This window comes from Poecile atricapillus, chromosome 2 (genome assembly GCF_030490865.1).
Source record: "Poecile atricapillus isolate bPoeAtr1 chromosome 2, bPoeAtr1.hap1, whole genome shotgun sequence".
NCBI lineage: Eukaryota > Metazoa > Chordata > Aves > Passeriformes > Paridae > Poecile > Poecile atricapillus.
Window position 1 is genome coordinate 145,738,404 of NC_081250.1, and position 24,993 is coordinate 145,763,396.

Below are 24,993 nucleotides of genomic sequence, written 5' to 3' on the forward strand. Positions count from 1 at the left end.
TCCAGCAATGCAGTGGAACATAGCACCTGTGGGCAAACAGCCAGTTCTCTGAGAGAAACCACTGCCACTCTGCAAAGAACCAGTGAGCAATTCAATTAAAATGTCCAGCTTCAGTATCTTTCAAAATTAGAAAAAGATGGGATTGATGTCCCAAACCCACAGGGTTACTATTTTGTATGGTGTCCATGGCAATGGGTGTTAGTGACTTTTTTTTCATACAAGGCCAAATGCTTCAAAAATCGTCCACTTTAGGGTATTTCCCAGCATCTGGAAAAATTAGGGCTTTAAAAGGGAAAGAGAAGAGTTCGGTGAGATAATGGAAATCTTCACGGATGGAGGGAGGAATTTCTGAAGGGGAGGAAGTTTCTGGGATGAAAGAAGAAGGGCAGAGAAACTGAAGAGGAGGCCATAGCAGCTTAATGTCAGATATGGAGCCAAAATAGACCAAGGAAATGGCAGGAAAAGGACAGATGATGACAGAACAGAGCTGAGCCACAACCAAGCTGCCTGTGCAGATGGATAGAGCAGGGCAGAGGTGCTGCTGCATGTCTTCCAGACTGAGACTGTGCAGACACCATTTGAATACAAGCACCAGCAGCAATTTTAAATATACCTTCCTACTATAATAAGAGTAAAAACAAGGAAGTTTTATTCTATTGACTGTCACCTCACAATTGCAATATCTGACATTTAAAGTAGTTCTTTTAAGGCCTAACTCAATCGCCCACAAGAAAAAAAAAAAGGCAAAATAAACAAACTGATGTCTGGGTTTCTCACCATAATATCTTTCTTTTCCCAGGTGTTTGATCATTCTCCCCGACCTTTCCTGAACCTTTCCAGTTTTTGGATGGGTTTTCTGAACAGTAAGTTATTTTAATAACCACATACTGGTGCCAAGTGCAGCAATAATGTCACCTCTCTACTCCTACTCTGTGTTTCCATGTGCATGTGCTTTGCAAAGACTGCATTAGTCTTTTCAGCATCAACAGCACATCATGAGCTCATGCTCAGCTGATTATGAAATCCTCTCTCCCCCCTCCAAGTCTCAGTGAGTCACCGACTGGCAATATAAAATCTCCCATCCAGTTTGATTTCCAATTTCCAATTTATGGCTTGTATATTCATGACACAGCTGAAGACATGCTTCGTGACAGGATTAAACATCAAATTTTGTGAGGAGCAGAAATAGTGAAATCTCTCTTCCTGTATCTCTGTCTTGCCATGCTCTGATGTCTGAAGGAAAATAACCACTGAGTCTTTTTCCATTGTGGATGGGTCCACTCAGTCACCCTCCCCTGTCCAGCTGAGCATTTTAACAGGAAAGGTTTAATGTGATGTCTCTCTGTGTCAAGCTTGAAGTAAGATAGAGGTTTTAGGAATAAGTGAGGAAAGGGAAAAGGCAATTGGAAATGGCAAGGAAAATGGAAGGCAGATGGGCAATGCAGCCATGTAGACCTTAGGAGACAAGATTAAATATCAGATATGGTTTTGTGCTAAAAGAATATAAAAAATGTCTTCATCTAAATTGCTTCTTGCTGGCTTTATGGTGGAACAGGGTCCTGGGCCATGGGCAGAGTTAGGGAGCCACTGAGATAGTCAAACCAGGGCCAGGAGGGGCTGTGGGTGCCTGTGGGCTACAGCAGAGCAGGGATGGGTATACATACATGAAATGGCAACAAAGAAATGAGGAGAGTGGCTGGGGCTCCTTGTTTTCCTAAATGTTTTGATAATAGTGCAAGGAAATGCTGCCCTGTACTTCTGGGCCACAAGTGGACTTCTGCTGTTCTGAAGGCAGTGTGGTAGAAGTCATACGTGGCACTCTGCATCCAGTGTCCCATCCTCTAAGTCTTTAATTTGGTTCCCACCAGCATTTATCCCAATGCTCCTCTGAGCTTCAGGAATTGGGCCTTTGATGGGCTGATTGCTCCTGGGAGCTGCCAGGGCTGGGGGTTATATGAGCTTGTCCTCCTGTTACCGCTGAAGATGAATAGATCACACAGACACGGGTCGAGGTGTGGTGAAAAGAAGAGCAGAGTTTATTTTTCCTCCCAGGATTTATAGGCTTCTGACCATGGCCAGGGATTGGATGGTCAGGATAACACTTTCTCACTGCACTGGCCATGAGAGATGCCCATCAAAAGACGTGTAACAGAAAGAATGTACACATATCTATGTTTACAGTTACTGTCCTGGGAAAGTCCTTAGAAAACTATGTTAGCAAGCTCAGAAACTGAGTTTTCAGGGCGACATCCTCCTGTGCTTTTTGTGTGTGCAGATGTGCTTTTAGTCCATATTAATCAACACCTGGGGCTTGCTGTGCCTCTGTCACCTCCTGTCAGCTCTGCCTCCCTCTCCCAACAGCCTCAGCTGCAAGGTGTTGCTCAAGGTGCCACACAGTCCCCTGAGCCCCTCTCACACCATGGAATAAGTCAGCCTTCAGCAGTCAAGAACATGATTCAGTGACTCCCATGTACCCAGCCCCATCCTCATGGCCTCTTTTATCTTCTCCCATTCCCACTCCTTGGATAGAAGCACCTCCACTTTTCTAACTATCCTGATGCTGCACATTCATTGTCGCTCAGAGAGAGCTCATTCCTTACACAACAACCTTCACTGTCTTGTAGCAAACCCACTAAACCAAAGCTCGCATCAAAACTACACCAAGGTAAGAACTGGAGAATTCAAATGAATGCAATGGCAACATTTTCACTTAAAAAAAAAAAAATTAATTTGTTTCCTTTCCTTTTCTTTTTTCCTTTGTTTTCTTATTTTGTTTCCTTTGTTTTTCTTCAAGCCTTTTTCGTCCTTCAGTCTCTTCTGTTTTCCTTCCAGAAAATGGTAACAAAGGAAAATCTAGGGAGGAAAAAAATATCATAGCAAATACTCTAAAATATCCTACTGAACAGTCTGCCTATAAAGACTCCTCAAGTGGGAGGCAGCCTCCTGGGGACTAAATGAAGCAGATGGATTGACCTTGAACAGCAGCCAAACGCCCACACAGCCACTTGCTCACTCCCCCGGCAGTGGCATAGGGAAGAGAATGGGAAGAACAAAAGTGAGAATCATAGAACCATTAAGGTTGGAAAAAAAACTCTAAGATAATTGAGTCCAACCATTAACCCAGCACCATTCTGTTCACCACTAACTCGTGCCCCCCATGCCACATCCACATGTGTTTTTGAACACTTTGAGGAATGGTGATTCCACCACTTCCCTGTGCAGCCTGTTCAATGCCTGACCACTCTTTCTGTAAAGAATTCTTTCTAATATCCAATCTAAACATCCCCTGGCACACCTTGAGGCCTTTCCAAGTCCTTTTACTTGTTGTCTGGGAGAAAAGACCAACCCCCACCTGGCTACAGCCTCCTTTCATGCAGTTGTAGAGAGTGATAAGGTCCTCCCTAAGCCTTCTTTTCTTCAGGTTGAACACCTCCAGCTCCCTCAGCTGCTTCTCAGACTTGTGCTCCAGACCCTTCCCCAGCTCCACTGCCCTTCTCTGGATACATTCCAGCCCCTCTATGTTGCAGTGAGGGGCCCGAAACTAAGTGTTGGATTCAAGAGACATCCTCACCAGTGCTGAGTAGAGGGACAATTTCATTCCCTAGTCCTGCTGGCTGCACTGTTTCTACAAGCCTGGATGCCACTGTTCTTCTTGGCACACTGCTGGCTCATGTTCAGTCGCTGGCAACCAGCACCTCCAGAAATGTTTGCAAACCTGGATGAGGACGGTTTAGTAAGTGAAGGAAAGCAAAAACCCCTAAACCAAACAACCCAACCCAAAATAACCCCAAGAAATTCAAAGGCAAGCACTCAGTACTTCCCATCAGCAGACCTATACCCCTCCATCTAGCAGCAATGGTCACCTTGGAAGAAAAATGTCCCACTTTTCTTCTTCTGCCCCAGGTATTCTTGCCAAGGCCAGTGTTTTATGGCATGGAACATCCCTTTGGCCAGTTTAGGCCAACTGTCCTAGTTCTGCCCCTCCCAGTCTCTTGCCCAATCCTTGCCTGCTTTCTGGGGAAGATGAATGGAAAAAAAACCAAAAGTGAGTGCTGGCACTGTGGAAGGGTTATTCAGCAACACACTGCTGTCTTACCAACATCATCATCAATCATGATCGTCCTCCTTGTCCAGTGACATATACACAGATGTCGTTCCCTTAGCCATCCCCCAAACATCCATACAAGTCCAATGAATTCATTTGGTCCATAACTTGTGCTCCACCCTGTAGCTTTCCACATCAGATGGTTTTGCACAACACAACAGGAAGCATTGGTAAACAGATCATATTGCATTTCACTTTCTGCTATTTATTACACTATTGGGCTTGAGCCACCTCCTCAGATGATGCTCTGAAATCTCTGCCTCCTAGATCAATGGTGATTTCTTTCAGCATTCAAAGGCACTGGGAGTTTCTCATCTGAGCCCACTGTGTGATCAATCCTACCCCCTTATTCCATGTAGCTTCAGTTGCATTATCTGTAGAGCTGGGCCACAGTAGATGTTGTTGTAGAGGTGCCCCTTGCTGTGGACATCTAGTACACCTCAGACCCTTGATACCCTCAGCTCCAGAACCCCAGAGGTCAACCTTGGCTCTTTCCAGGTGTTTTCTGCCAGAGGCTCCAGGTGAGCACAGAGCATGTTTCTGAGCTGGTACTCTCTGGACAAGTCCAAGGGCTACCATAAAAACTGTCCTCTCTGTCCTGCTGCTGTTTAGTGACCCTGTCTGGACACCAGGTGCCCACCAAAGCCACTGTCACTGTTCTTCCCAACTGGACAGGGGAGAGTAAATATAACAAAAGGCTTCTGGGGCAAGGAGAGGTCACTCCTAAGGATCACTCCTGAGATCACTTACCAGTTACCATCAGAAGCAAAACTCTGTCACTGATGGCCTGAGCATTGGCCAGTGGTGGATCTGTCTTAGACCCAGCTGGCTTTGGCCCTGGTGGACATGGCGGAAGCTTCTGGCAGCTTCTCAAAGAAGCCCCCCACTACCAAAGTCTTGCCACACAAACTCAATAGACTTAAAAAAGTTCTTAAAGGTCACTAAACGGAAAGGACTCACAAGCTATGATCCAGAATCTGCAGTTTCCAGAAATACACTATGGCTAGGAAAGCCTTTTTATTAATTGGTGGAAACTTGACATTTATTTTACAGATCATGTCCATGGGGATGTGATGATGCTGATCTTGCCATTACCAGCTTGGGAACATCTGTCCTGGAGAAGAAGAGAAGGAAAGACTCCATGAGATTTTTCACTGAGCACTGAGATGGCAGCAGTGCAGGGGTCAATGCCAGACTTGGCTCATGGTCATTTATCATAGATCTCTCAGGCAGAACAGAACACAGTGATAAGCAGCACAGCAAGCAGCAACAGAACAGTCATCACACCACTGGGTGTCACAGGGACAGCCGTGGGCTGGTCGCACCAGCTGCTAAGCACCCACCCAGTCGCTCCCTCACCCTGCTCTGAGCAGCATGGGGGGAGGCTGGGATGAATAAAACCAAGAAAAAAAAAAAAACCACCAGAGGCAAAGACAGGCCACTGTGAGGCTGCTGCCTGGCTGGGGCTGTCCTACGGCCACCAGCCACAGCTGTGGCACCTCCAGGACCATCTCAGTGACGGCCCTGAGTCTTTTTCTCCCTCTCACATAATCACAGTGTCACAGAACTGGTCAGGTTGGAAGGGACAGCAGTGGGCCATCTGGTTCAACGTCCCTGCTTAAGCAGGGTCATTCTAGAACACATTGCACAGGATTGTGTCCACTTGAATTAGTGGAGAGACTCCACACCCTATTAAGGCAATATTTCAGTGCAGTCACTGCACACTAAAGTTCTTCCTATTCAGCTGAAACTTCCTGTGTATCAGGTTCTGCCCATTCCCTCTTGTCCTAGTACTCGGCACCACCGAGCAGAGCCTGGTTCATCCTCTTGACACCCTCCCTTCAGACACCCCTGGATGAGGTCCCCTCTCAGCTGCCTCTTCTGGGGCTGAACCCCCTCAGCCTTTCCCAATACAAGAAATGTATTAAACACCTCCCTTTCCCTCCATGGGACAACTCCCTCCGCTCTCCTCTACTTCTGTGCCGGAGGCCGGCTGTGAGTGCCGGCGGTGAGGCCAAGGCGATGAGGCCGTGTCAGTGTCCCCTTGCCGGTGTCCCCAGGCCGGGGCCGCCACTCTTTGTCCCGCTCAGGCTGTGTCGGTGGCCCCGTGTCAGTGTCCCCACTCAGGCTGTGGCTGTGTCCCTAACGCTGTGTTCCCACTCGGGCTGTGTTGGTGTGGCTGTGTCAGGCTGTGTCCCCAGCCCGCTGTCCCTGTGCCAGTGTCCCTGTGCTGGTGTCCCCAGTCCGGTGTCCCCATGTCGGTGTCCCCAGCCGGTGTCCCCGTGCCGGTGTCCCCGTGTCGTTGTCCCTGTGCCGGTGTCACCAGCCCGGTGTCCCTATCGCTGTCCCCATGTCGGTGTCCCCATGTCGGTGTCCCTGTGCCGGTGTCCCCAGCCCGGTGTCCCCAGCCCGCTGTCCCCGTGCCGGTGTCTCCAGCCGGTTGTCCCCATGTCGGTGCCCCCGTGCCCCTGTCCCCATGTCGGTGTCCCCATGTCGGTGTCCCTGTGCCGGTGTCCCTGTGTCGGTGTCCCTGTGTCGGTGTCCCCGTGTCGCTGTCCCCATCCCGGGGCCGCCGCTCTTTGTCTCGCTCGCCCCCGCCCCTGCGCAGTCACGTGCCGGGGGCGGGGCGCGTCGCGCGGCGGTGACGCGCGCGGGGCGCGGGCAGGATGGGGCGGTGAGGGGCGGCCGTGCCGGACAGCCCGCGGCAGCCGCGCCGGGCCCCGAGCGAGCCGAGCGGGCGGTAAGGGCCGGCAGCGCGGGGACGGCGAGGAGGGGATGCGGAGGGAGCGCGGGCCACGGGGCTCCGGCGCCCTTCGCACGGCGATCGGGCCTGGCGGGGCGGCGCCCGAGGCTCTGCTCGCGCCGGGCCCCGCCCGCAGCCGGGGGTCCGGCGGGGCCTCCCCCGGGTGTGCCGAGCGCCGAGTGCCCGCCGGGCCGCGGCCCTCTCGCTCCGAGCCCGGCTGGGCTGCGCCCTTTGTGTCTCCGCGCTCCCGGCGCTTCCAGGGGATCCCCGCTGGAGAACGGGGGCCGGGTGTCGCTCCCCCCGCAGTGCGGGGCAGGGAGGCTCCGACCCCGCATCCCGGCACTCCCGCTTGCCGAGTGGGCTTGGCGTGGTAACAGGGAGCGCCGCAGAAAGTCGCGGTGATAGCGACAGTAGTTGCACAGAGAGGGTTTTTTGTTTTGCTTTTTTTTTTAATAGTGACTGAGCTACAAAATAAAAATTAGAAGCCAGTTGTGACTGAAACTCAGTGCTATGAGTGCGAGTCCAGAGTGCATAGAAAGACTCAAGATGGGGTTTTGTTTATTTTTTGTTTGTGCTAATTTCATCTTACTTGTCCTTTAGGCCATGTTTATCTGTTCTTGATAAGGTAAGTTTTTATTGGTTTGCCTTTTCTACACCCGAGGAAAGCACACATGTTGGCTGTAGGTAAATTAAAATTTTGCCTAAAAAGAATGCAGAGGAATTACAGTCTAGTACAGTTCCAGAGATGAGCACTATAGTTTTTTCCTTATTATTTTTTACTGTTGAGGTTGACAACAGATTTTTTTTCGAAGGAAAAGAAATCTGAATAAAACTATGTATGATGTTTTTTGATGCCTTTTTTTGGGCCCTGACTGTATTTCTGCAAGCTAAGCAGTTAACAACAGAGTCAGAATCAAAATTTTGCATATTTTTTTTTTTTCACCCTCTGGAATATGTTTGCTATCAGTGACACATTTTAAACAGCATAATGTGTTTTAATGCAACTTTTTTCCTTCCTTCAAAGGTGGTGAAAAAGACAATATCAAGATGAGTAAAAAGCCTCCAAATCGTCCTGGAATCACATTTGAGATTGGTGCTCGTTTGGAGGCACTGGACTATTTACAAAAATGGTATGGAAGACTTTGTGTAGTATTTGCTGTGAACATAATTATTTTGTGTAGTTTGTGTGCTTTGATAACTGATTATTAAAATCAGTGCACCACATGTTGACAGTTTCCACATGTGAACTTTATGAATTTCTACCAAAGTCCGCTAAAACTGTTAGCTTTTAGGAAAATACTCTCTCTTCAGAAATTGAGCTGAACTTTTCTATGGGTTTGTGTTTATTTGCTTTTAGTGGCTTGTGCAACTATAATAGGCAAAGAGCCTTTCTGGAGTAGTGTGGAATTCAGTGTCATGGCCGAGGTGGTCGATGTGTCAATGAGGCAAACTTCATGATCAAAGACTTCTTTTGTTTTCATTTGAAGGCATGCAAGGGGGGTTGTTTTGTATTCAGTTGTCACACTTGACAGGTTCACAAAACTGATTTAAAAAAAAAAACAACAAATCCTGGGTTGGAGTTCATGGGATAGGTAAGGTACAGTTGTGTTTGTGTTAAACAGCTGGAGGAATGAAGTGCTTAAAAGTGTGACTCTGCAACCACCCAGGCGTATTGTGAATTCAAAGGCTATGAAATGGAAATTGTGGGCACAAGGGCTATGCTGCACAGCATGTGTATTGTGAAAGGAGCTGTTCTGGTGAAATAAATTGTTATTAAAAATTTTATTAAAGCAAGTGGGCTAATTTGTTGATGTGTACTGGCCGTGCTAGTTGAGTTTGAAAACTCCCTGGTTTTGTTAAAGTAGGTGGCAGAAGTAGTTAATACTTCTACCTAGAAGTTTTTTCTTAGCTGCTGTCTGTTTTATTAGGGCTAGGAAATGTAGAGGTGTGTACCTGGTTTTCTGTTGCATTCCTGGAGACCTCAGCATGTTCCTGTAAATATCTGGTCCTGTTAACTCCAAATGATGTGAGAGAGAAGTCTGTATATTATTGACGTGTCTGCTCCAGTATTTATGTGCTCTGTATAAAAAGTTGGGTCAAACTTTTTATTTGTAGAACTTTTGATTTTAATTATAGGAAGAGTGTTTTCTTAATGAATTGACTCTAAAGGACTCGATTTATAGAACTGTTCTTGTTCTTACCTGTTGCTGTAGACTGGGTTTTCAGCATACTGATTCTGTAACTGAATGGCAGACTAAGGAAAACATCCAAAATAGAACAATAAAAGTTTTTATAGCATCTTCTGTGACTAGAGATAGTTGGTTAATGTAATCAGGTAACAAAAATTAATATGTAAAAATAGTTTAATTATATCAAAATAATCACTTTGAATGTCCAGTGTATAGTTTGTGTCAGACCTACCCACCCTTTTCTCTTGGAAGGGTTGCATGTCAGTGCTGGAGTTCTTGTCTAGGTTTGGATTCTCAGGCATGGCCATGTCACAAGCTCTACAGCTGAGTTGCTGGGTATTTTCAGAAAGAACAGAATTTATCCTGAACTTTCCAGGAATTGATTTATCATCTGTATCACCAGGAAAGCCCAGGTCAAGTTTAAATGCATGTAAACCTTTGTGGTGCCATATACAGAAGAAAGTTAATATCAAAATTTAGCAGTTGCAGCAGCAATGAAAACAGGACTGTATTTCAAATGAACTTGTAGTACAGAATGAACTAATAATACAAAACCAAATACCTTGTGACAGAAAATCTACTGTTGTGCTATTATTAGGGTGTCAAGGGTTGCAATGATAGTCTGGGATTTTTTTTAGTTGGCTTTCTGTTGCATAAGGGGGTGGTGGATGTTTTAAAAATTCTTTCTATATATAATCTATATGCATTCCTCTCGTTTGCATGCAGAAATACATACTTCAAAGAAAATAAACTTGCTGAACTTACATGAAATCTCTTCATTATTTTTTAACAAAAGCCAAATTGAAGAGCATTGGTATTGCTTATCTCAGTCTTTCTGCAAGTGACAAATTGAGAACACTTGCTGAAAAATAGCCTTTAAAAGGATTTTAATTTTTTTCTCCATTTTCCTGAAAGCTTGCTGTCATCTAATAATCATGACTAGTTAAAATGTTAATCAAGAAAGGCTTCTAGAAGATGTAAGAAAAAATACAGTAAAGTATGTTTTTGTTTATAAGGTACTTTTGCAGGTCTTAAATTTTCAACTGTGTAGTATTTGCTGCAATTGAATTTGGTGTTTCATTTATGTTCTTTAAACTTTGGAGACGTCATCTGTGTACGTTGTCTACTTATTGCTTTAAAGCCCTGTGGTTTTAAATGAAGTTTTTGCAGACAGTGTTTGGATCACTGGTATCATTTGTCATGTACCATGACAGAGTAGAAGGTAGCCTGGTCAAACTGGTCAGTAGAGACAGGCTGTCAATGAGCTTGTTTATTTTTGCTTTATTGTGGAGGTAACTGCAATTGCTGCTTTATCAAGCGCAGCAGTTACGCTGTTGCAGGGGGTCATCTTGCATAAAGAATTTGTACCACTTGTTCTGTTGAAATTTGCTAAAGCAAACCATGAACTGCAGCTCTAATCAAAACTGGTATCATCATCTGTCAGCAAATAATAGATGGGAATCAAAATTGTAAAAGAGAAAATTATTAAGTATATGAGATGATCAGGGGCTGGAGTCTATGACCTATGAAGAGAGAGTGGAGAAATTACTTCTTTAGCTTGGAGAAGGCTTCAGAGATCCCATGGTCAGCCTTCCAATACCTACAGGGTATTGTACATCAACAAGACTTAGTAAAACAGGCACAAAGTGAGATGAGAGATTCAGACTAAGTTCAGAGAGAATCAATCTTTTTCCTCTTGGGACAGTCAAGCAGTGGATCAGGTTGCCTGAAGAGTTTGTGGGGTCTCCAGCATGGAAGTTTTTCAAGACTGGGATGGATAAAACACTGGAAAACCTGGCCTCTTGCCATAGCTGACCCTACTTTGAGTGGGAGGTTGGACTAGAGGATTTCTGAGATTGCTTTCAGTTTGAATTCCCCTGTGATCTCATTGAAAAACTGATACATGTGCATGCACCCTCTTCTGCCTCTTGCTGACACATCAAATGAGAAAGCAGTAGAGCTGCACATACCTGCAAGTGCTTGTCTGGGTGTAAGACAGTTCTTGAGCTGTCAGCTCCCACAAGTAGGACACTGTCCATGCAAAGCTGATATATTTTAAGATGCATCTCTTCCTTTTTTGATGCTTTTGTATTTTGTTTTTTTTGGTTCTAGCTCTCTTGGTTGTCCTGTAAGCAGCAGACACTGATTTGAAAAAAAACTACTGTTTTTCTGAGACCACAGTCTTTATTAATTTGCTCGAACTAAAGTCTTAAGTTAAGTAATGAAGCACAGATAGATGGCCCTTGTTTCTCAAGTGGAAACAGCCCTCTAAAATAGGTTACTTTTCAGAACAGCATTACTTCCTCTTAGTATATTTGATTATCTGGATGGATTTCCCCCCCGCCTCCCCACCCAGTATGGAGGAAGCCTTTTCCCTAAAAGATTTTGAGAAATCTTACTTAGTACAAAATCTTACTTAGTACAGTCCTTGGTTTGGATTTCAGTTGACTGGGTTATCTGGCAGGTGTTTGAAAGGGAGGTGAGGACTCTGCTTTGTATTTAATGCAATATATGTATAAGAAATGTGGGGGGACCTAGAAATAAGTGTTTGCAGATTTTGCAGACACTAGAACATTATTTGTGAAAGTCAGTACAGAGGGTATTTGGTTTTATATCCTCTATGAGGTAGAAGGAAACACTTTCTAAACCAGTGTTGTAAAGGCAAGAAGTATGAGTGTGTTTGTAGAATTTGTAGGTGCAAACTTGGGCAAATTTACTAATGTTTTTTGTTCTTTTTTACAGTTTGAAATGCCTATTTTCCCATTTCACAGGGCAGTTCACCACTTTTTGGTCACTTATTTTTTTATCACATCATGCCTTTAACCTTTCAAAAATGCTGTCTGTGTGGCTATTAATGTGTGTTGAGTGCATTGGAAAAAATATTTGGTGTGTGTGGTTTTTTTTTTACACTATCAAGAAGTGAAGTGGGACGTTCTCAACTATTTTTTATTGTATAAATATTAGAACTCTGTTGTTGCCTGACCAGGGCTTTATAGTATAAGTTTTAAAACCATATAGAATCCTAGGGGTTTCAAAAAATATTACGTAATTCCAATGGGTTGGAATCACCAAGATTGGAACCTGAGAATGGAGGGCATGCAATGTGTAAACTGGGCAGATAAATTCAGCTAACAGCAGTTCTCTTGTTCTCTCTTTGAAAAACAACCCCCCTGAAATTTGGATGTAACTTCATTTGTGATTAGTACATATTCTTTCCACACCTTTTTGAAAAAGCACACCCTAAATTTGCAGGATATTGATTCCCATAAAAGAAACTCCTTGATTATTGAATTTCAATGTGCTGGTCTGTTTGAGGTGTTTTGTTTTGTTTTGTTTTTTGTGAAATGTGAAGACTTTCCCCTCAAGTTTTAGAGTGTGTTTTTCTGGTTTGTGCTGATGAAGTGTTGTCAAATCTGGTTCTATATCAGTTTCATTGTGATGACTTAGTGTGGCTTACCTAAGTGCTGGAGGAATAAACCTGACTGGAAAGTGGCCTTGGCCTTAGGTATTATTATTCTTTGGTACTGTAAAGAATGATATTTGTATCTCGTTTTGCAGTATTTCTTCAAATGCCTTGAACTTGTAACTCTGTGATAGAAGGAACTTCCACATAAAATTACTCAAGTGTGTGAGATGTAATAATCTTCATATTAATCTTTTTAGTTCATGAAATTGATTCTTTTCAGTAAAGATACAAAATTACCAAAAAGATCTTTCTATGCACGGGATAATTTGTAGGAGTAAGTTCTGCAATACCTATGTTCTGCTCTTGTCCACTGTGAGATCAGAGTTGTGAAATATTACTGTTTGTACATATTTGTGGCACAATGTGTGTCTAAATTTAGTAGATATTGAGTATAATAATTTGTTGCTAAATACAGAATTGTGTTTGGGTTGCCTAATAACTAATTGCATATGTCTGGGCGGCTCCATCTCTAAGGACATATCATGGACTTTTAGAAAGATTTTGATAGCAGATATTATATTTAACAAAGAGAAATTAGTCTAGAGATACCTTGAGCTTCATGTCTTATCTAAAGTGATCTCTAATGAGAATTAATATTTTGCACATCTTCTTTCATTAACTGATGCTAACTTTTTCTCTTGATTTTATATATATGTATATTAATGTCTTGATTCTTGGCCTGCTGGATCCTTTTTATAATTTTAAATATTTGTCTCTTAGCTGTGCTCTGCATTTTTCATTCCCATCTTATGTGGTTTGCTCTTTCCAGGTCAGTGCTGTGTTCTCCCAGTTTATCCCTTCTGTTGTCTCACACAGTGCTTGGAATGGTGTCTTTACTGCTGCTGACCACAGAAAGCTCCTGGCCATAAGAAGGGAACTGCTGTAGGGATGTGCCATAATGGTTGGAGATGTGTAGTAAAAGGAGAATTCTCTTTCAGCTGGCTGGCCCTGAATTTTGTAAAACAACCATAGTTTTGCATCACTGGTGTCTGGCATGTGATAAACCTAAAACTTCTACCTGTACTGGGAAAGGGCATCACCATTCTTGGCTTCCATTTCGCTGCTGCAGCACAGGCTCTCATTTCTGATTGATGCAATATGAACTTTCTCCCCTGTTGCTTTTCTAGTGTTTTTCCTTCTCTTCCTCTGTTAAATACTTTGTATCGTCCTTTTACTTGTAACTCCCGTAGGTTACATTGTTTCTCACACACTTGCTGTAGTAACAGTAACTTTACTTTTTCCTCTGCTTTTCTTGATGCTTAGTGTCAGGTTCTAAGTCTGAAACGGAACACTCTGGGAGATGAAAAAAATTAGAAATTTTCATAAAAAATTTCTAAGTGTAGCTGCATATGGACTTAAAAAGAAAGTATAATCAGAAGCAGGGCTTAGGAAAACCATCTCATAGCTGACTTATTTTCTTGAAGCCTTGCTCAAAGTTAAACCAGAATGTTGCTGCTGGGATACAGGTTTGACCCATAAGTTTTACATTCTGTTTTAATGTAATAGATCATCAACTTCTTATTAGATTGTTTTTGTCAGTCTACTTTAGAGGGGGAAGAGAGGGTGATCTTATTTCTTTGAAAGACTTGAAAAAGTATCTTGAAAAAGATTTGTTTAGTGGAGTGGCAAAATAAAGTTTTCTGTTTTAGACTAAGACTTTGTGGGCTTTTTTTGGAAGTTCAGCAAGAAAAAACTGGGGTCTTAAAGAGTGGGTATAAAAATATTTAGCATTTCTGAAATGTATAAACAAGAGAAATGCAACAGAAGCTTGATTTGACTCTGAATTCTGATGTGATAGTGAAATGTGGCTGCAGTAATAACCTAGAAAATCAGAGAGATTTTCTTAATCAGCAGTTCCTGAGATATTTAAATGTTGGGAAGCTGTATATATCACTGCAGTTGAAGATGTAGGACAAGAGAAAAGAAGGAACAAATTGAGAGAGACATCTTTTGTTTCAACGTGCAGGTCCAGTTACTAAGAAAGAAGGAAGGCCTGTACTTCCTGATAACTTTATTTTAGTCAGAACATAGTGTTAGAGATTCCTTTAAGAGCACAATCAATATTTTGGAGAGATTATATTTAAAATTGATCATGTTGACAGGTTCCCTATATATGTCAGTTTCTTTTCTAGCTGAAGAATTTGCAGTAGGATTGGAAATTGGTCGCCCCAGCTCTGCTCTTTTACTATTGGTCCACAGTAGTATTTGGTATGAAAAACAGGTTGTGAAAATTAAAGGTGGATGTCCTTTTCCTGTGGTCTTTCTTTTCTGTACACATGTTGTTAACTTTAGAGCAGCCCTAATATAAATGCTGGTAAAAAAATAAAAAAATTAGTGATGTAATTAACTTTTTTTTGATTCCAATTTTCACTGTTGTGTATAGATTCTTGAACTAAATGTTATCCAATCAATTAAGTTACTTAGCCTTTTTCAGACCTGGGGATTTTTCGGTACAAGGTGTTAGTACAACTTTCTGGAAGTGTGTAGGCACTATTATATCTAAACCAAGAAACAAACCCTTGAGACTTAGCAGTTTGTGTTTAACACTCCAGGTATCCATCTCGAATTGAGAAGATAGATTATGAAGAGGGGAAGATGTTGGTGCATTTTGAACGCTGGAGCCATCGCTATGATGAGTGGATTTACTGGGACAGCAACAGGTTGCGACCTTTGGAGCGACCAGCATTAAGGAAAGAGGGGCTGAAAGATGATGAAGAATTTGTTGTAAGTGGCACATGTATTTTGTCTTAGACTTTTGTATAAACTGCTTTACTTTTTTCCTACATTAAATCTCTCTAACACATAATTCTTAATATTTTTGAAAAAAAATTGAAATTATTTAAGTATTAATTACTAAATTTGTTTAAAATAGGATTTTAAACCTGGAGAAGAAGTCTTAGCTCGTTGGACAGACTGTCGGTATTACCCTGCAAAGATTGAAGCAATTAATAAAGAGGGTATGTATTGCAGTGGTCCATTGGTAAGGTCAGATTGAAAATGCTGTGGTGTGGATTTAGTCTGCTTAAAAAAGTAATATGACTATAAAGTTTTCCTCTCTGCTCCAATATTAAGTGAAAATGTTTCTATATATCAAATTTAGTAAAAAGTTTGTTTTCTATCTGTATCAAATTTGAAAACTGAAATTCCTCCTAGAAGACAAAATGATTTTTTACTGTTTTTACTGTTTCACTGATCAGAAGCTCCTGTGCACAGCCTTAGGACTGTTTTGTACTATTGTAGATTTGAGTTAATGTTATATTTAAATTTTCATAATTTAGTTCTCTTTATTGAAGAAAAAAAATGGAAATAGGAAGATAAAAGAACACAGATTAAATACTTCACAGTGGTGATATTCCTAATGAACATAAGAAGTTGACATTTTTACTGTAGTTTAGAGCAATGAGGATTTGGGTGTAAGTTGAACTGTTTCCCTAGTGTGACATCTTAAATATTATGTAACTATTTCAGTGAGTTATGAGCAGAAGTGACTCAATAGCTTAAACATACTTGAAATTGTCCAGCTGGACAAAGAGTAACAGTATTAAAGCAGGGTTTCATTGGTGTCATTATGTATATTTTTTTGTTGACTAGTGGTAACACCTGGGTACTCTTGTCATACAAAACATGCAAAACATAAAGCTTTCATAGTAACAAGGTGTGTTTGTTTCTTAACTACTCATAGTGATTCCATCAATCATTTCTAGGAACATTCACAGTGCAATTCTATGATGGTGTCATTCGGTGTCTTAAAAGGATGCATATCAAGTCTATGCCAGAGGATGCAAAAGGGCAGGTAAGAATACTTAAAGCAGTTGCTTTGTTAGGTTTTGTGTAGTTGTTTGGGTTTTCATTGTTTTGTTTGGTTTTTTGTTTGTTTTTAATATCTTGAAACAGTAGAAGTATCTAGTAGCACAACTAGATTTAGATTAGATTTTATTCTAGGCCCTGCACTGCCTTGCTTCACCAGTTTATGGATGATGCCTCAGAGTGTGCTGCTCCAGTGGCTTTGCCTCACTGAAATGTCTGGCTGCTGGACACTCCATTGCCAACTAATCTGTTCACAAAGCCTTGTCTTACAGGGTCTGCAAAACCAGGGGCATCCAATGACTTTTCCCTCTGATGTCCTTTCAGGAAAAAGGCTTTAGCTTGTCAGCAGCCTGTGCTGCTGATTTTCTTTTTTTATTATTTTTATTTATTCCCCACCCTCTGCCTATGTCTTTTGTTTGCTATTATGAGAGCTTTTTGCCCAAGTGTTCTTATAAACATGACTTTGGGCTTCTCCCCTCTATATCAGAGCTTTAGGGCAATCAGACAGATAAGTATTTCTTGCCTCTTATAATGTCCAGTTGCTGTTAAAGAAGAGATGCTGAGTAGAAGTTGAGGGAGGCTATGAAGTAGAGGACATGATTTAGTCACTAGGCCTATCTTTACTTGTGAAAGGGAAACATTGAAAATTCTTACATGCTTTCAGTGCAAGTGCCATTGCGTTTATCTTGCATGGTAACTGTGTTTTCATATTTAATGAGAAATTATTCCACTGAAACTGTTTGAGACAAAATCCATGAAAACTGGTCTTTATTTGCTCTTAGTTTTCTTCAGAGTACTCCTAACTTTGCAGACTTCAAATACTTCATGATTACCATTGTAGCCTTCCGTATTGTGACCAGGGCAGATGGATAATTGAATTGGCTTGAAAGCATCTCCACATCCTGGCTTCCAGGGTAAAGGTAGCTGTATGGTAGGGTTGATCTTCTATGCAAGGGACACTGGAACTCAGTGCAGACATCACTGCATTATTTAAAAGATGTTTCCTGAAGGAGATTAAACTGAAATCTATAGTCACACTAACCCTGGCTTCTTGCTGAGGACTTACAGTAACTCCGTTGAACCAGTGTGTAGTACGGGTAATGTGATTGTGACCAAAAAGAAATAAGCCTTTTGTGACAGTGGAAAGAGCTCCCTAATTCTGTCCTGTGCTTTTTTAGGGAGCAATGTTGGTTCTAATCTTGAGTTACTACTCTTAGGCCACAGGCAATTTCAGCTTAAAAAAAAAATTGTAAATCCATTACTTCACAGCCATTATGTTGTCCAGACTTGTTTGGTGGCAGTCCAGCTCATCTGTTATTTCTAATTTTTCTCAGTAGTTGAGAGTTATGGTGCCACTTATGCATCTTGGGGGTTGAATGTAGGCTGCTTCAGTGAAATCTTGAGAAGGAGTTAGGGGCACAAATTTACACTTTCTGATGGATTTAGAATTTTTAAGTTGTCTGGATACAAGAACACCTCCAACTGTGCTTTCTGTAATGCTTATTGATAATAGCTGTAGCATTTAGTCATGCAAAAGTAGAAATAAGCATGAAAGTCTGTGTAGCTTTCAAAGGCAGATATATAATTTTTCTTGCAACTTCTTTTGCATATAATGCAATGGAAAATGTTTTTCTAAGTGTTTTTGTGTTATTTCAGAGTAAAAACACGAACTAAGATTTGGTTGAAAATCAGTTATCTGAGACTGAGCTTTATTTAAGCCTCCAACTCCCATGGATGGTTTTGTTCTTTTGCATTATTTATTTTATAAGAAAATATTTACTAAAATTTGTGTAACGCGTACAAAAATGCCAAGACTGTAAAATGATTTTAAAAATTAAATAGAGTTGTCAGATACAACACTTTGTGCTTCATTTAAACCTATAACTTGTATTTTGTGCATTTCCAAAGTAAAAAATACATTTCTGGGGATGAGTGTAAGTTTAAGTTACTTCAAGTTTTAGTACATCAATAAATTTAACAAATTTTAAGATCTTTGTGAAAGGTGTGTGCTAAGCATGCAGAATTTGAATTACCTGGAGAGAGATAGAGATTAATTAATGCTTTGATTTGAGCTTAGTGTGACTCGAAGGAAGAGACTGTAAATGCTATGGCACTCCAAATATTTCTGAGTTGCAGCAGAAGTGTGTTTTAATAAGACTCAGTTGTGAGAGTAGAAAGGCAAAATTTTTAAGAGTGGAAAATATTTGTGTGTCTCAGTGCAATGAGTTTTGAGACTCAGCTGGGGTTCAGATAAGCACAAATTAATCAAAATTGCACAGATCTTTGACTAATGTAGTACAGAGAGGGAAAAAAGGGATATTGAGACTGCCCTTGTGAGAGCACATATGAAATATTTGGATAACTTACTTTTTCTGTTTCATGTTTTTTGTTTTATCTTCGATGTAATCAGGCGCGCGAGAGGGAGCAGATAGCGCCGGAGCTGAGATTAGTGACGGAAATCGAACCAAAAGAAGTGAGTTTTGAGGAGGGATTTGAAGGAGAGGGAGGGGACTTGGCACACAGGAAGAGGAAGCTGAGGAAAAAGCGTGGATTTGCGAATGGGCCAGAGGAAAAAAGAAGATGTGACAGGAGACAATGTGAGCCAAGATGTAGGTGGGGCAGACTGTGTAGAATTGAAAGGTGAGGGTAAGGAATCCAGGCTTGATGTGGAATCAGCCAGTCAATAGATTCATATTTTATGTATGTGTATGTATGGATGTGTGGGAGTTGGAAGTTATGGTGTGACAGAAGAGGAAAAAGCAGCTGAATCTTTAGTCCTATGGAGAAGCAAAAAGGTGGTGGTTGTAGGCAGGTGAAGGGAGAGCGATGTATGTGTGAATTCTGCTATTGACGCAAGGGTTGGATTTTGGAAATTATTCTGGTTTTGCCTTCCCACTGTTGCAGGATTATAGTTACACAAGGAATATTTTAAAATACAACTTTTTTAGCCAATTGATGTGTAGGGCTGTTGAGTAATTTCTGCTGATGTATTTTTCGATCGTGTAATTTCCTGTGTTTTGATTTAGTGAATCTAATTAGCATAATGACAGTTTTCCTCAGTAGTCATAAAGTAATGCTTTGTTTTCTAACTGCTGTGGGCCATTACTATTCTCCTGTCAATTTTCTCAGCTTACTTGAAAGATGAATTTTAGTAAGAAAGACAAAGATGGAAATACACATTTTGGATGTATTTTATTTTTATTTTTTTTTATGTTACATATGTAAATGAGAAGCTAACTGAAGTGAGATACTGAGGGAAGTGGGAAATCAGGCTGGATGATGCAGAGTAAGTGGTTCAGAGTTACACAACTGCTTCCAATAGGGAGACAATGTCAGGAAATGAAAGAAAAGTAGGGAAAACTTCTCTTAGAAGGATTTTGATTTTACTCCATTAATTTCTGATATGTTCATATTTGAGCCCTTGGCTTTGTATGGTCTGGGAATTTGTCCTACTATTAAAATTTGTACCTAGTTTCTGTGATATCTGTAATATTTAGTGTCCTGCTATTATGGTTGATAGAATAGGTATACTATTAGCCTGAGGCAGCTTTCAGAATTTATTGTGCTTTAGGATCCCACTATTATTCCTCAATTGTTTTGTTAATTTTTTGGTAAAAATTCTGAAAAAGACACAAATGTATCTTTTTGAAGGCAGAATTCCTGTGCTCTACAAAAGAAATATAGTCACCTTGGAATCTTAGGTGCTAAATAATTCTCACATGTCAGGACCTGTGCTGCTGAGCAGTCACTCAACAGGAATTCAAGGTTAAAAAGCAGGCATTAACTGTCACTTTAGTGCCTGTATGTTTAGTTCAGAGCCAAAACAAAAATGGACCCACAGTTTCTGAACAATTTAGAATCACAAAATTGTTTTAAATTGGAAGGAACCTCTTAATATAATCTTGTCCATCCTAAGTGATCAAGGTTCTCTTCGTTGAGTTTAAATTTACATGTTAATCTAGGAAAAAAAGTGTAACTGTCACCATAATGAATGTGTCTCTTTGGCTTCTAAATGTTCAACCTTTGTTTCATTGTTATGTGTCTTTCTACTGTAAGCTCCATGTTGTAAGAACAGTATCTGAACAGTGGAATAAAATACAAAGAAAACCAGAAAACACCTTTCCATGTTGCACTTAGACGAGGCTACTTGGTTCATCATTGTCTTTTGAACCTTGACATCTTCTGAAAGTTTTTGATCCCAGGTTGCTTAGCTTGATTGAAAATTAGGGTGCTCTTTAGAACATATTTTCATGCAGGCTGCATTACTTCCCCTTCCCACTTTTATCACAACATCTAATCTCCAGCCATGTTACTGATTCTCTTCATCCCGTGGCCCGGGTACAGTGTAAGACTCCTACTCTCAAGTCTCCTAATTCCTCACCACCACAAATAGCTCAATCCTTTTTATGTCCTGCTGGATGGCTAGGGCTCTGGGTGGACTGGAATAGATATGCTCATTTTGGTTGGCCAAGAGAGAGTTATGTGTGCTTTTGACTGACAATGCAGCTGGCAGTTAGACACACTCGTTTGTGCTGGCATGTCACCAAGTGGCCTCAGTAGTTGCCTGTTGTGTGAGCATTGCCAAAGTGCTTCCAAATTTTGCTGCGGTGTAGTGTGTGTGTGTCTGCATCTTGCATTGAAAATGTGGACATGTAACACTTTATCTTAACGGAATCAAAACTGTTGTTGTTTCTAAATATGTAAGTTGGTGCAAAGAAGAAGCATAATCCATATAAAGTAATGATTTAAAAGTATTGAACTATGGAAAAGGAAAAGCATAATGCAAGGAGAATTAACACTGTGTTATGATTTCCTCATATGTCAAGGCAAAGAAACCCTCAGCAGAACAAAAACTTGAAAGACTTATAATATCTAATGAGTGGGGAAAAGGTTGCACTGGAACAAGGTCTGTAAAATCAAGCTACTTTAGATATCTCGTGTGATGACATAACAGCAAGGAGATATTCCAGAGTAAAACAGTCTGTGCAGTTGGGGGAAAAAAAATACTATTTGTAAAACACTCATGGGTAACTAGACAAAAAGTGTTTTTCATATTTTTTTGTGTGTGTGTGGTAGTACTTGTAATGCAGGGCACTCAGATGCTTAATTCTGACTGGTTGATCATTTCTGCTGCCTTCTATATTGCACACAACTTCTCCACAGAAGAATCCTGTACCTCAATGTTATAAAAAATTCAAAAAAATACTTTCGTCAAAAGGATCAAGTTACAATTTTTGCAGTCAGATTGATCCCTGATATTCAGGATCAAGACTCCTGTCTGGAGTCTCATGTCAGGATTCCCAACACAAGACAGGAGTCTCATCGCTCTGAACTAATGGAAGGAGCTTGGCTCAGCCTAGGAAGCTCTTTCTGTTGGCTTGTAGGGAAGCTTGACTTGGTCTGAATGCCAAAACGTAGATTAGATTGGGATGTATTCACCCCTTGAATGTTTCTGTATGGTACAAATAAGCAATTATGCAAAATGACACTTAATTACCTTAAATATAGATAGTGAAATTCAGTCATATTATAGAGTACTTTATTTGAGTTAGTGGGTGAAACCTGTAATACGTAATACAAAAAAGGTAAAAGAGTCTGTAGTTGCTCTATAAACAAAGGTGTAATGAGACAGGAGTTATCCCTGGCTTATAAATTTAGTTCAGGAGGAATTCCATGCAGCTGGACACGGCTTTGAGGCTATTGTAGCTTTGTATAATAGGTCAACAACTATGGAATTGTGTGTTTCAGACCCAGAAGGGTAAGAAAAATATCAGTCTTCTGGGACTGGGAGCTCCTGGGTTTCTAAAGCAATGACACAAAAGTAGTTTAACAGGGAATGTGTACCAACCAGAATTCTATATACAGTGGGATTTGAAAGATTTTTTTTTTTCTTTTTTCTTTTTTTTTTTCTTTTTGTACATGTGGCACAATGATAATGCTTCAAATTCATTTGGACAATTTGGGAAGGTCAGTTTTATCACTCTTGAGTAATAAATGTAAAAATAAATTGAATTTCATTTGAACATTTATAGATAAAGCTCACTGGGTTTATGAGTATTTTCTGTTTGAGTCTTAGGCACTTTATAATACTTACTCACCATTTTTTCCTTTTTGGAGGATTGGATAGCTTTGGTCAAAGCTGCTGCTGCAGCAGCAGCCAAGAACAAAGCAGGAAGTAAACCTAGAACCAGTGCAAACAGCAATAAAGATAAAGAGGACAGAAAATGGCTAAAAGTCCCTTCAAAAAAGGAAGAAACCTCAACCTCTACAATCATGCAGGAAGTCCAAAAAAAGGAAGAGGAGCCTACATCTAGTGACACATTTGGTAAAAGCACATTCTGTAAATACATCTATAAATTGGTTTTTCTGTAGTGTTGAACTCCTGTTGCTAATTTTACAGTTAAGTAATAACCAATATTTCTAGAGAAAAATGTCTCATTTGCTATTACGATAACTTTCTGATACATAATGGTAATTGGTTCAGAAACTATTTTTATCAGATAAATCTAGTTCAGTCAGCATTTACTACTTGTGCTAAACTTCTGACTAGCTTTATCAAGAGCAGAACATAGCTTTTTATTGATTTCATTGTATAGTTTGGTTGCTATTCCTCCATCTTCTCTTACCTGTGAGATAATCCCTCATCTCGTTTTAAGAAAAAATTCCAATATGCGTGATATATCCATATTCAAGGGTGTTTGAAACTGTATCTGAGTTGATAAGATCTGTTCATTTTAAGTCTTTAATGCTTATTTCTCATCCAGTAAAAATTATCAGTTTTGAGATAATCTCCATTTATTGTTTCATTATGTAATTCTAGATCTTCAGAATGTGTCATTTTCCTTTTTTATAAACATTTAAAGTTTCTTTACTAAGAAATTTATAATATTCTAGTAGCAATTCTGAAGTATTTAAATATTTTGGGTATTATGCATTTATTAAATGTGAATTAATGAGGTTTTTCTTATGTCTAGAAGTAGGATTTCCTGTAGTGGATGTTCCAAAGATGGCCTTTGTGCAGGCAGAGAGCACTTTATCACACAAGAGGAAAAGTAATCTAGGCAACTCATTTCAGGCAAAGAGAGCTCGCCTAAACAAGATCACTGGTAAAAGACTTTTTTTTGTTGTTGACTTTTTTCCTTTTTAATGTAGTGAAATATTCATGCTTATAAAGAAGATACTGAAGTAGGTTGCATAGAAGCACATTCATAAGGCAGATGGTCACTGCAGTATGTAATTGTTTAGAATTTTAAAGGAATTCATAAATGGTAAAATCTACCTGATTCATAAATTGGTTGAAGACTGTGCTTGGTCTTTTTAGTTTTTTAGTATAGTAGCCATCCTGAATTGATGAATTTCTTGAGCGTATTTTACCTCTAACTATATAGTTTTCTCCATTATTGGGTGAATTTGGGTTTATAGAACTTCTTAAGACTGTCATGAATTGCATACTACCACTGTAAATTAAAGCTACGGTTAGCTGTGGAGAAACAGAAAATATTTTTTCGTAAAGTGAAAATGTTGCTAAAAAGAGTTTCTCATTTAGAAATACACATCCCTACAAATTGAAACTATAAAGATCTGATTTTTTTTTTCAGTGTCTAAATTCCCTACCTTTATTGCTCAAAGGTATTAATGGAAAACAGGGATGTTAACTACAGAATACATTCTATACAACAGGAAATTAAATAACTTATCTTTAACAATTGAAAAATGCATTTATTCCAGAATTTAATAGAAATTTACTTGCCTTTGAAAAAGTTATTTCAATTTATATTCCTCTAAATAAGATTATTGTGCTACTAGCTTTGATCCTGTCAGTATTTAGGAAAAAGTTTTATGTTTGTACCTGTTCTGGGAAAGTATCAGATGCATTTCAAAAGCAAAAGGGTTGGAAAAAGTTGTGAAGTCCCTCCGTTAACAGAGGAGCCCTTGGACACACTGTAAGAGAGAAATTCATTCCACTCATTATTCTAGTCCATAATATTTCATATGAAGGCTGTTAAACTTCTCTGTGCTACAAATGAGAGGGGCTTTTTTTGTTAGGATTTTTTTGGAAGTAGATAAAAATTCTTACTTGTTTCTGTAAAACAAAAATAATCAAATTTTCTAAATTGCATAGTGAGAGTTTTTTTTAGTACTTGTTTTGGCTTCTCCAGCCTTGCATTGGTCTGCAGTGGAGGATGTTTAGTCAGTTTTCTTATGAGAGTGGTTCTGTTCCAGTCTGTCAGTCAGTAAAAATAAAATGGCCCAAATCATGGAATGGTTTGGGCTGGAAGGGATCTTAACATTCACCTTCTTCCAACTTGGCTGCCATGGGCAGGGACACCTTCCACTAGATCTGGTTGCTCAAAGGCCCATCCAACCTGGCCTTGAACACTTCTTGGGATGGGACATCCACAGCTTCTCTGGGCAACCTGTGCCTCACAACCCTCATAGGACAGAATTTCCTCCTCGTATCTAATCTAAACCTCTACTCTCTTTAAGTTTGAATCTATTCCCTTTTGTCCTATCATGACATGCCCCTTCTCCAGCTCTCTTGTAGACCCCCTTTAGGCACTGGACTATAAGGTTTCCCTGGAACCTTTTCTTCTCCAGGCTGTACAATCTCAATTCTCTCAGCCTTTGCTCACAGCAGAGGTGCTCCAGCCCTCTGACCAGCTCTGGGTGCCTCCTCTGGGCT

At 40.5% G+C, this 24,993-nt stretch overlaps 1 protein-coding gene across 5 annotated transcripts in view; it reads left to right on the forward strand.

Moving 5' to 3' along the window:
- The first annotated feature begins 6,728 nt into the window (after positions 1-6,728).
- PHF20L1 (PHD finger protein 20 like 1) overlaps positions 6,729-24,993 on the forward strand; it is a 57,131-nt gene continuing 38,866 nt past the window's right edge. The window contains exons 1-9 of one of the 5 annotated variants that reach the window (XM_058830818.1): positions 6,766-6,845; positions 7,449-7,473; positions 7,873-7,978; positions 15,056-15,227; positions 15,376-15,460; positions 16,208-16,296; positions 18,721-18,783; positions 22,428-22,635; positions 23,285-23,416. In XM_058830818.1, coding sequence (XP_058686801.1) covers positions 7,896-7,978; positions 15,056-15,227; positions 15,376-15,460; positions 16,208-16,296; positions 18,721-18,783; positions 22,428-22,635; positions 23,285-23,416 — 832 coding nt within the window. In that variant the 5' untranslated portion in view covers positions 6,766-6,845; positions 7,449-7,473; positions 7,873-7,895. Of the gene's footprint in view, positions 6,846-7,448; positions 7,474-7,872; positions 7,979-15,055; positions 15,228-15,375; positions 15,461-16,207; positions 16,297-18,720; positions 18,784-22,427; positions 22,636-23,284; positions 23,417-24,993 lie in introns of all 5 variants that reach the window. The other 4 variants (XM_058830817.1, XM_058830819.1, XM_058830820.1 and 1 more) reach the window with 4 other exon arrangements.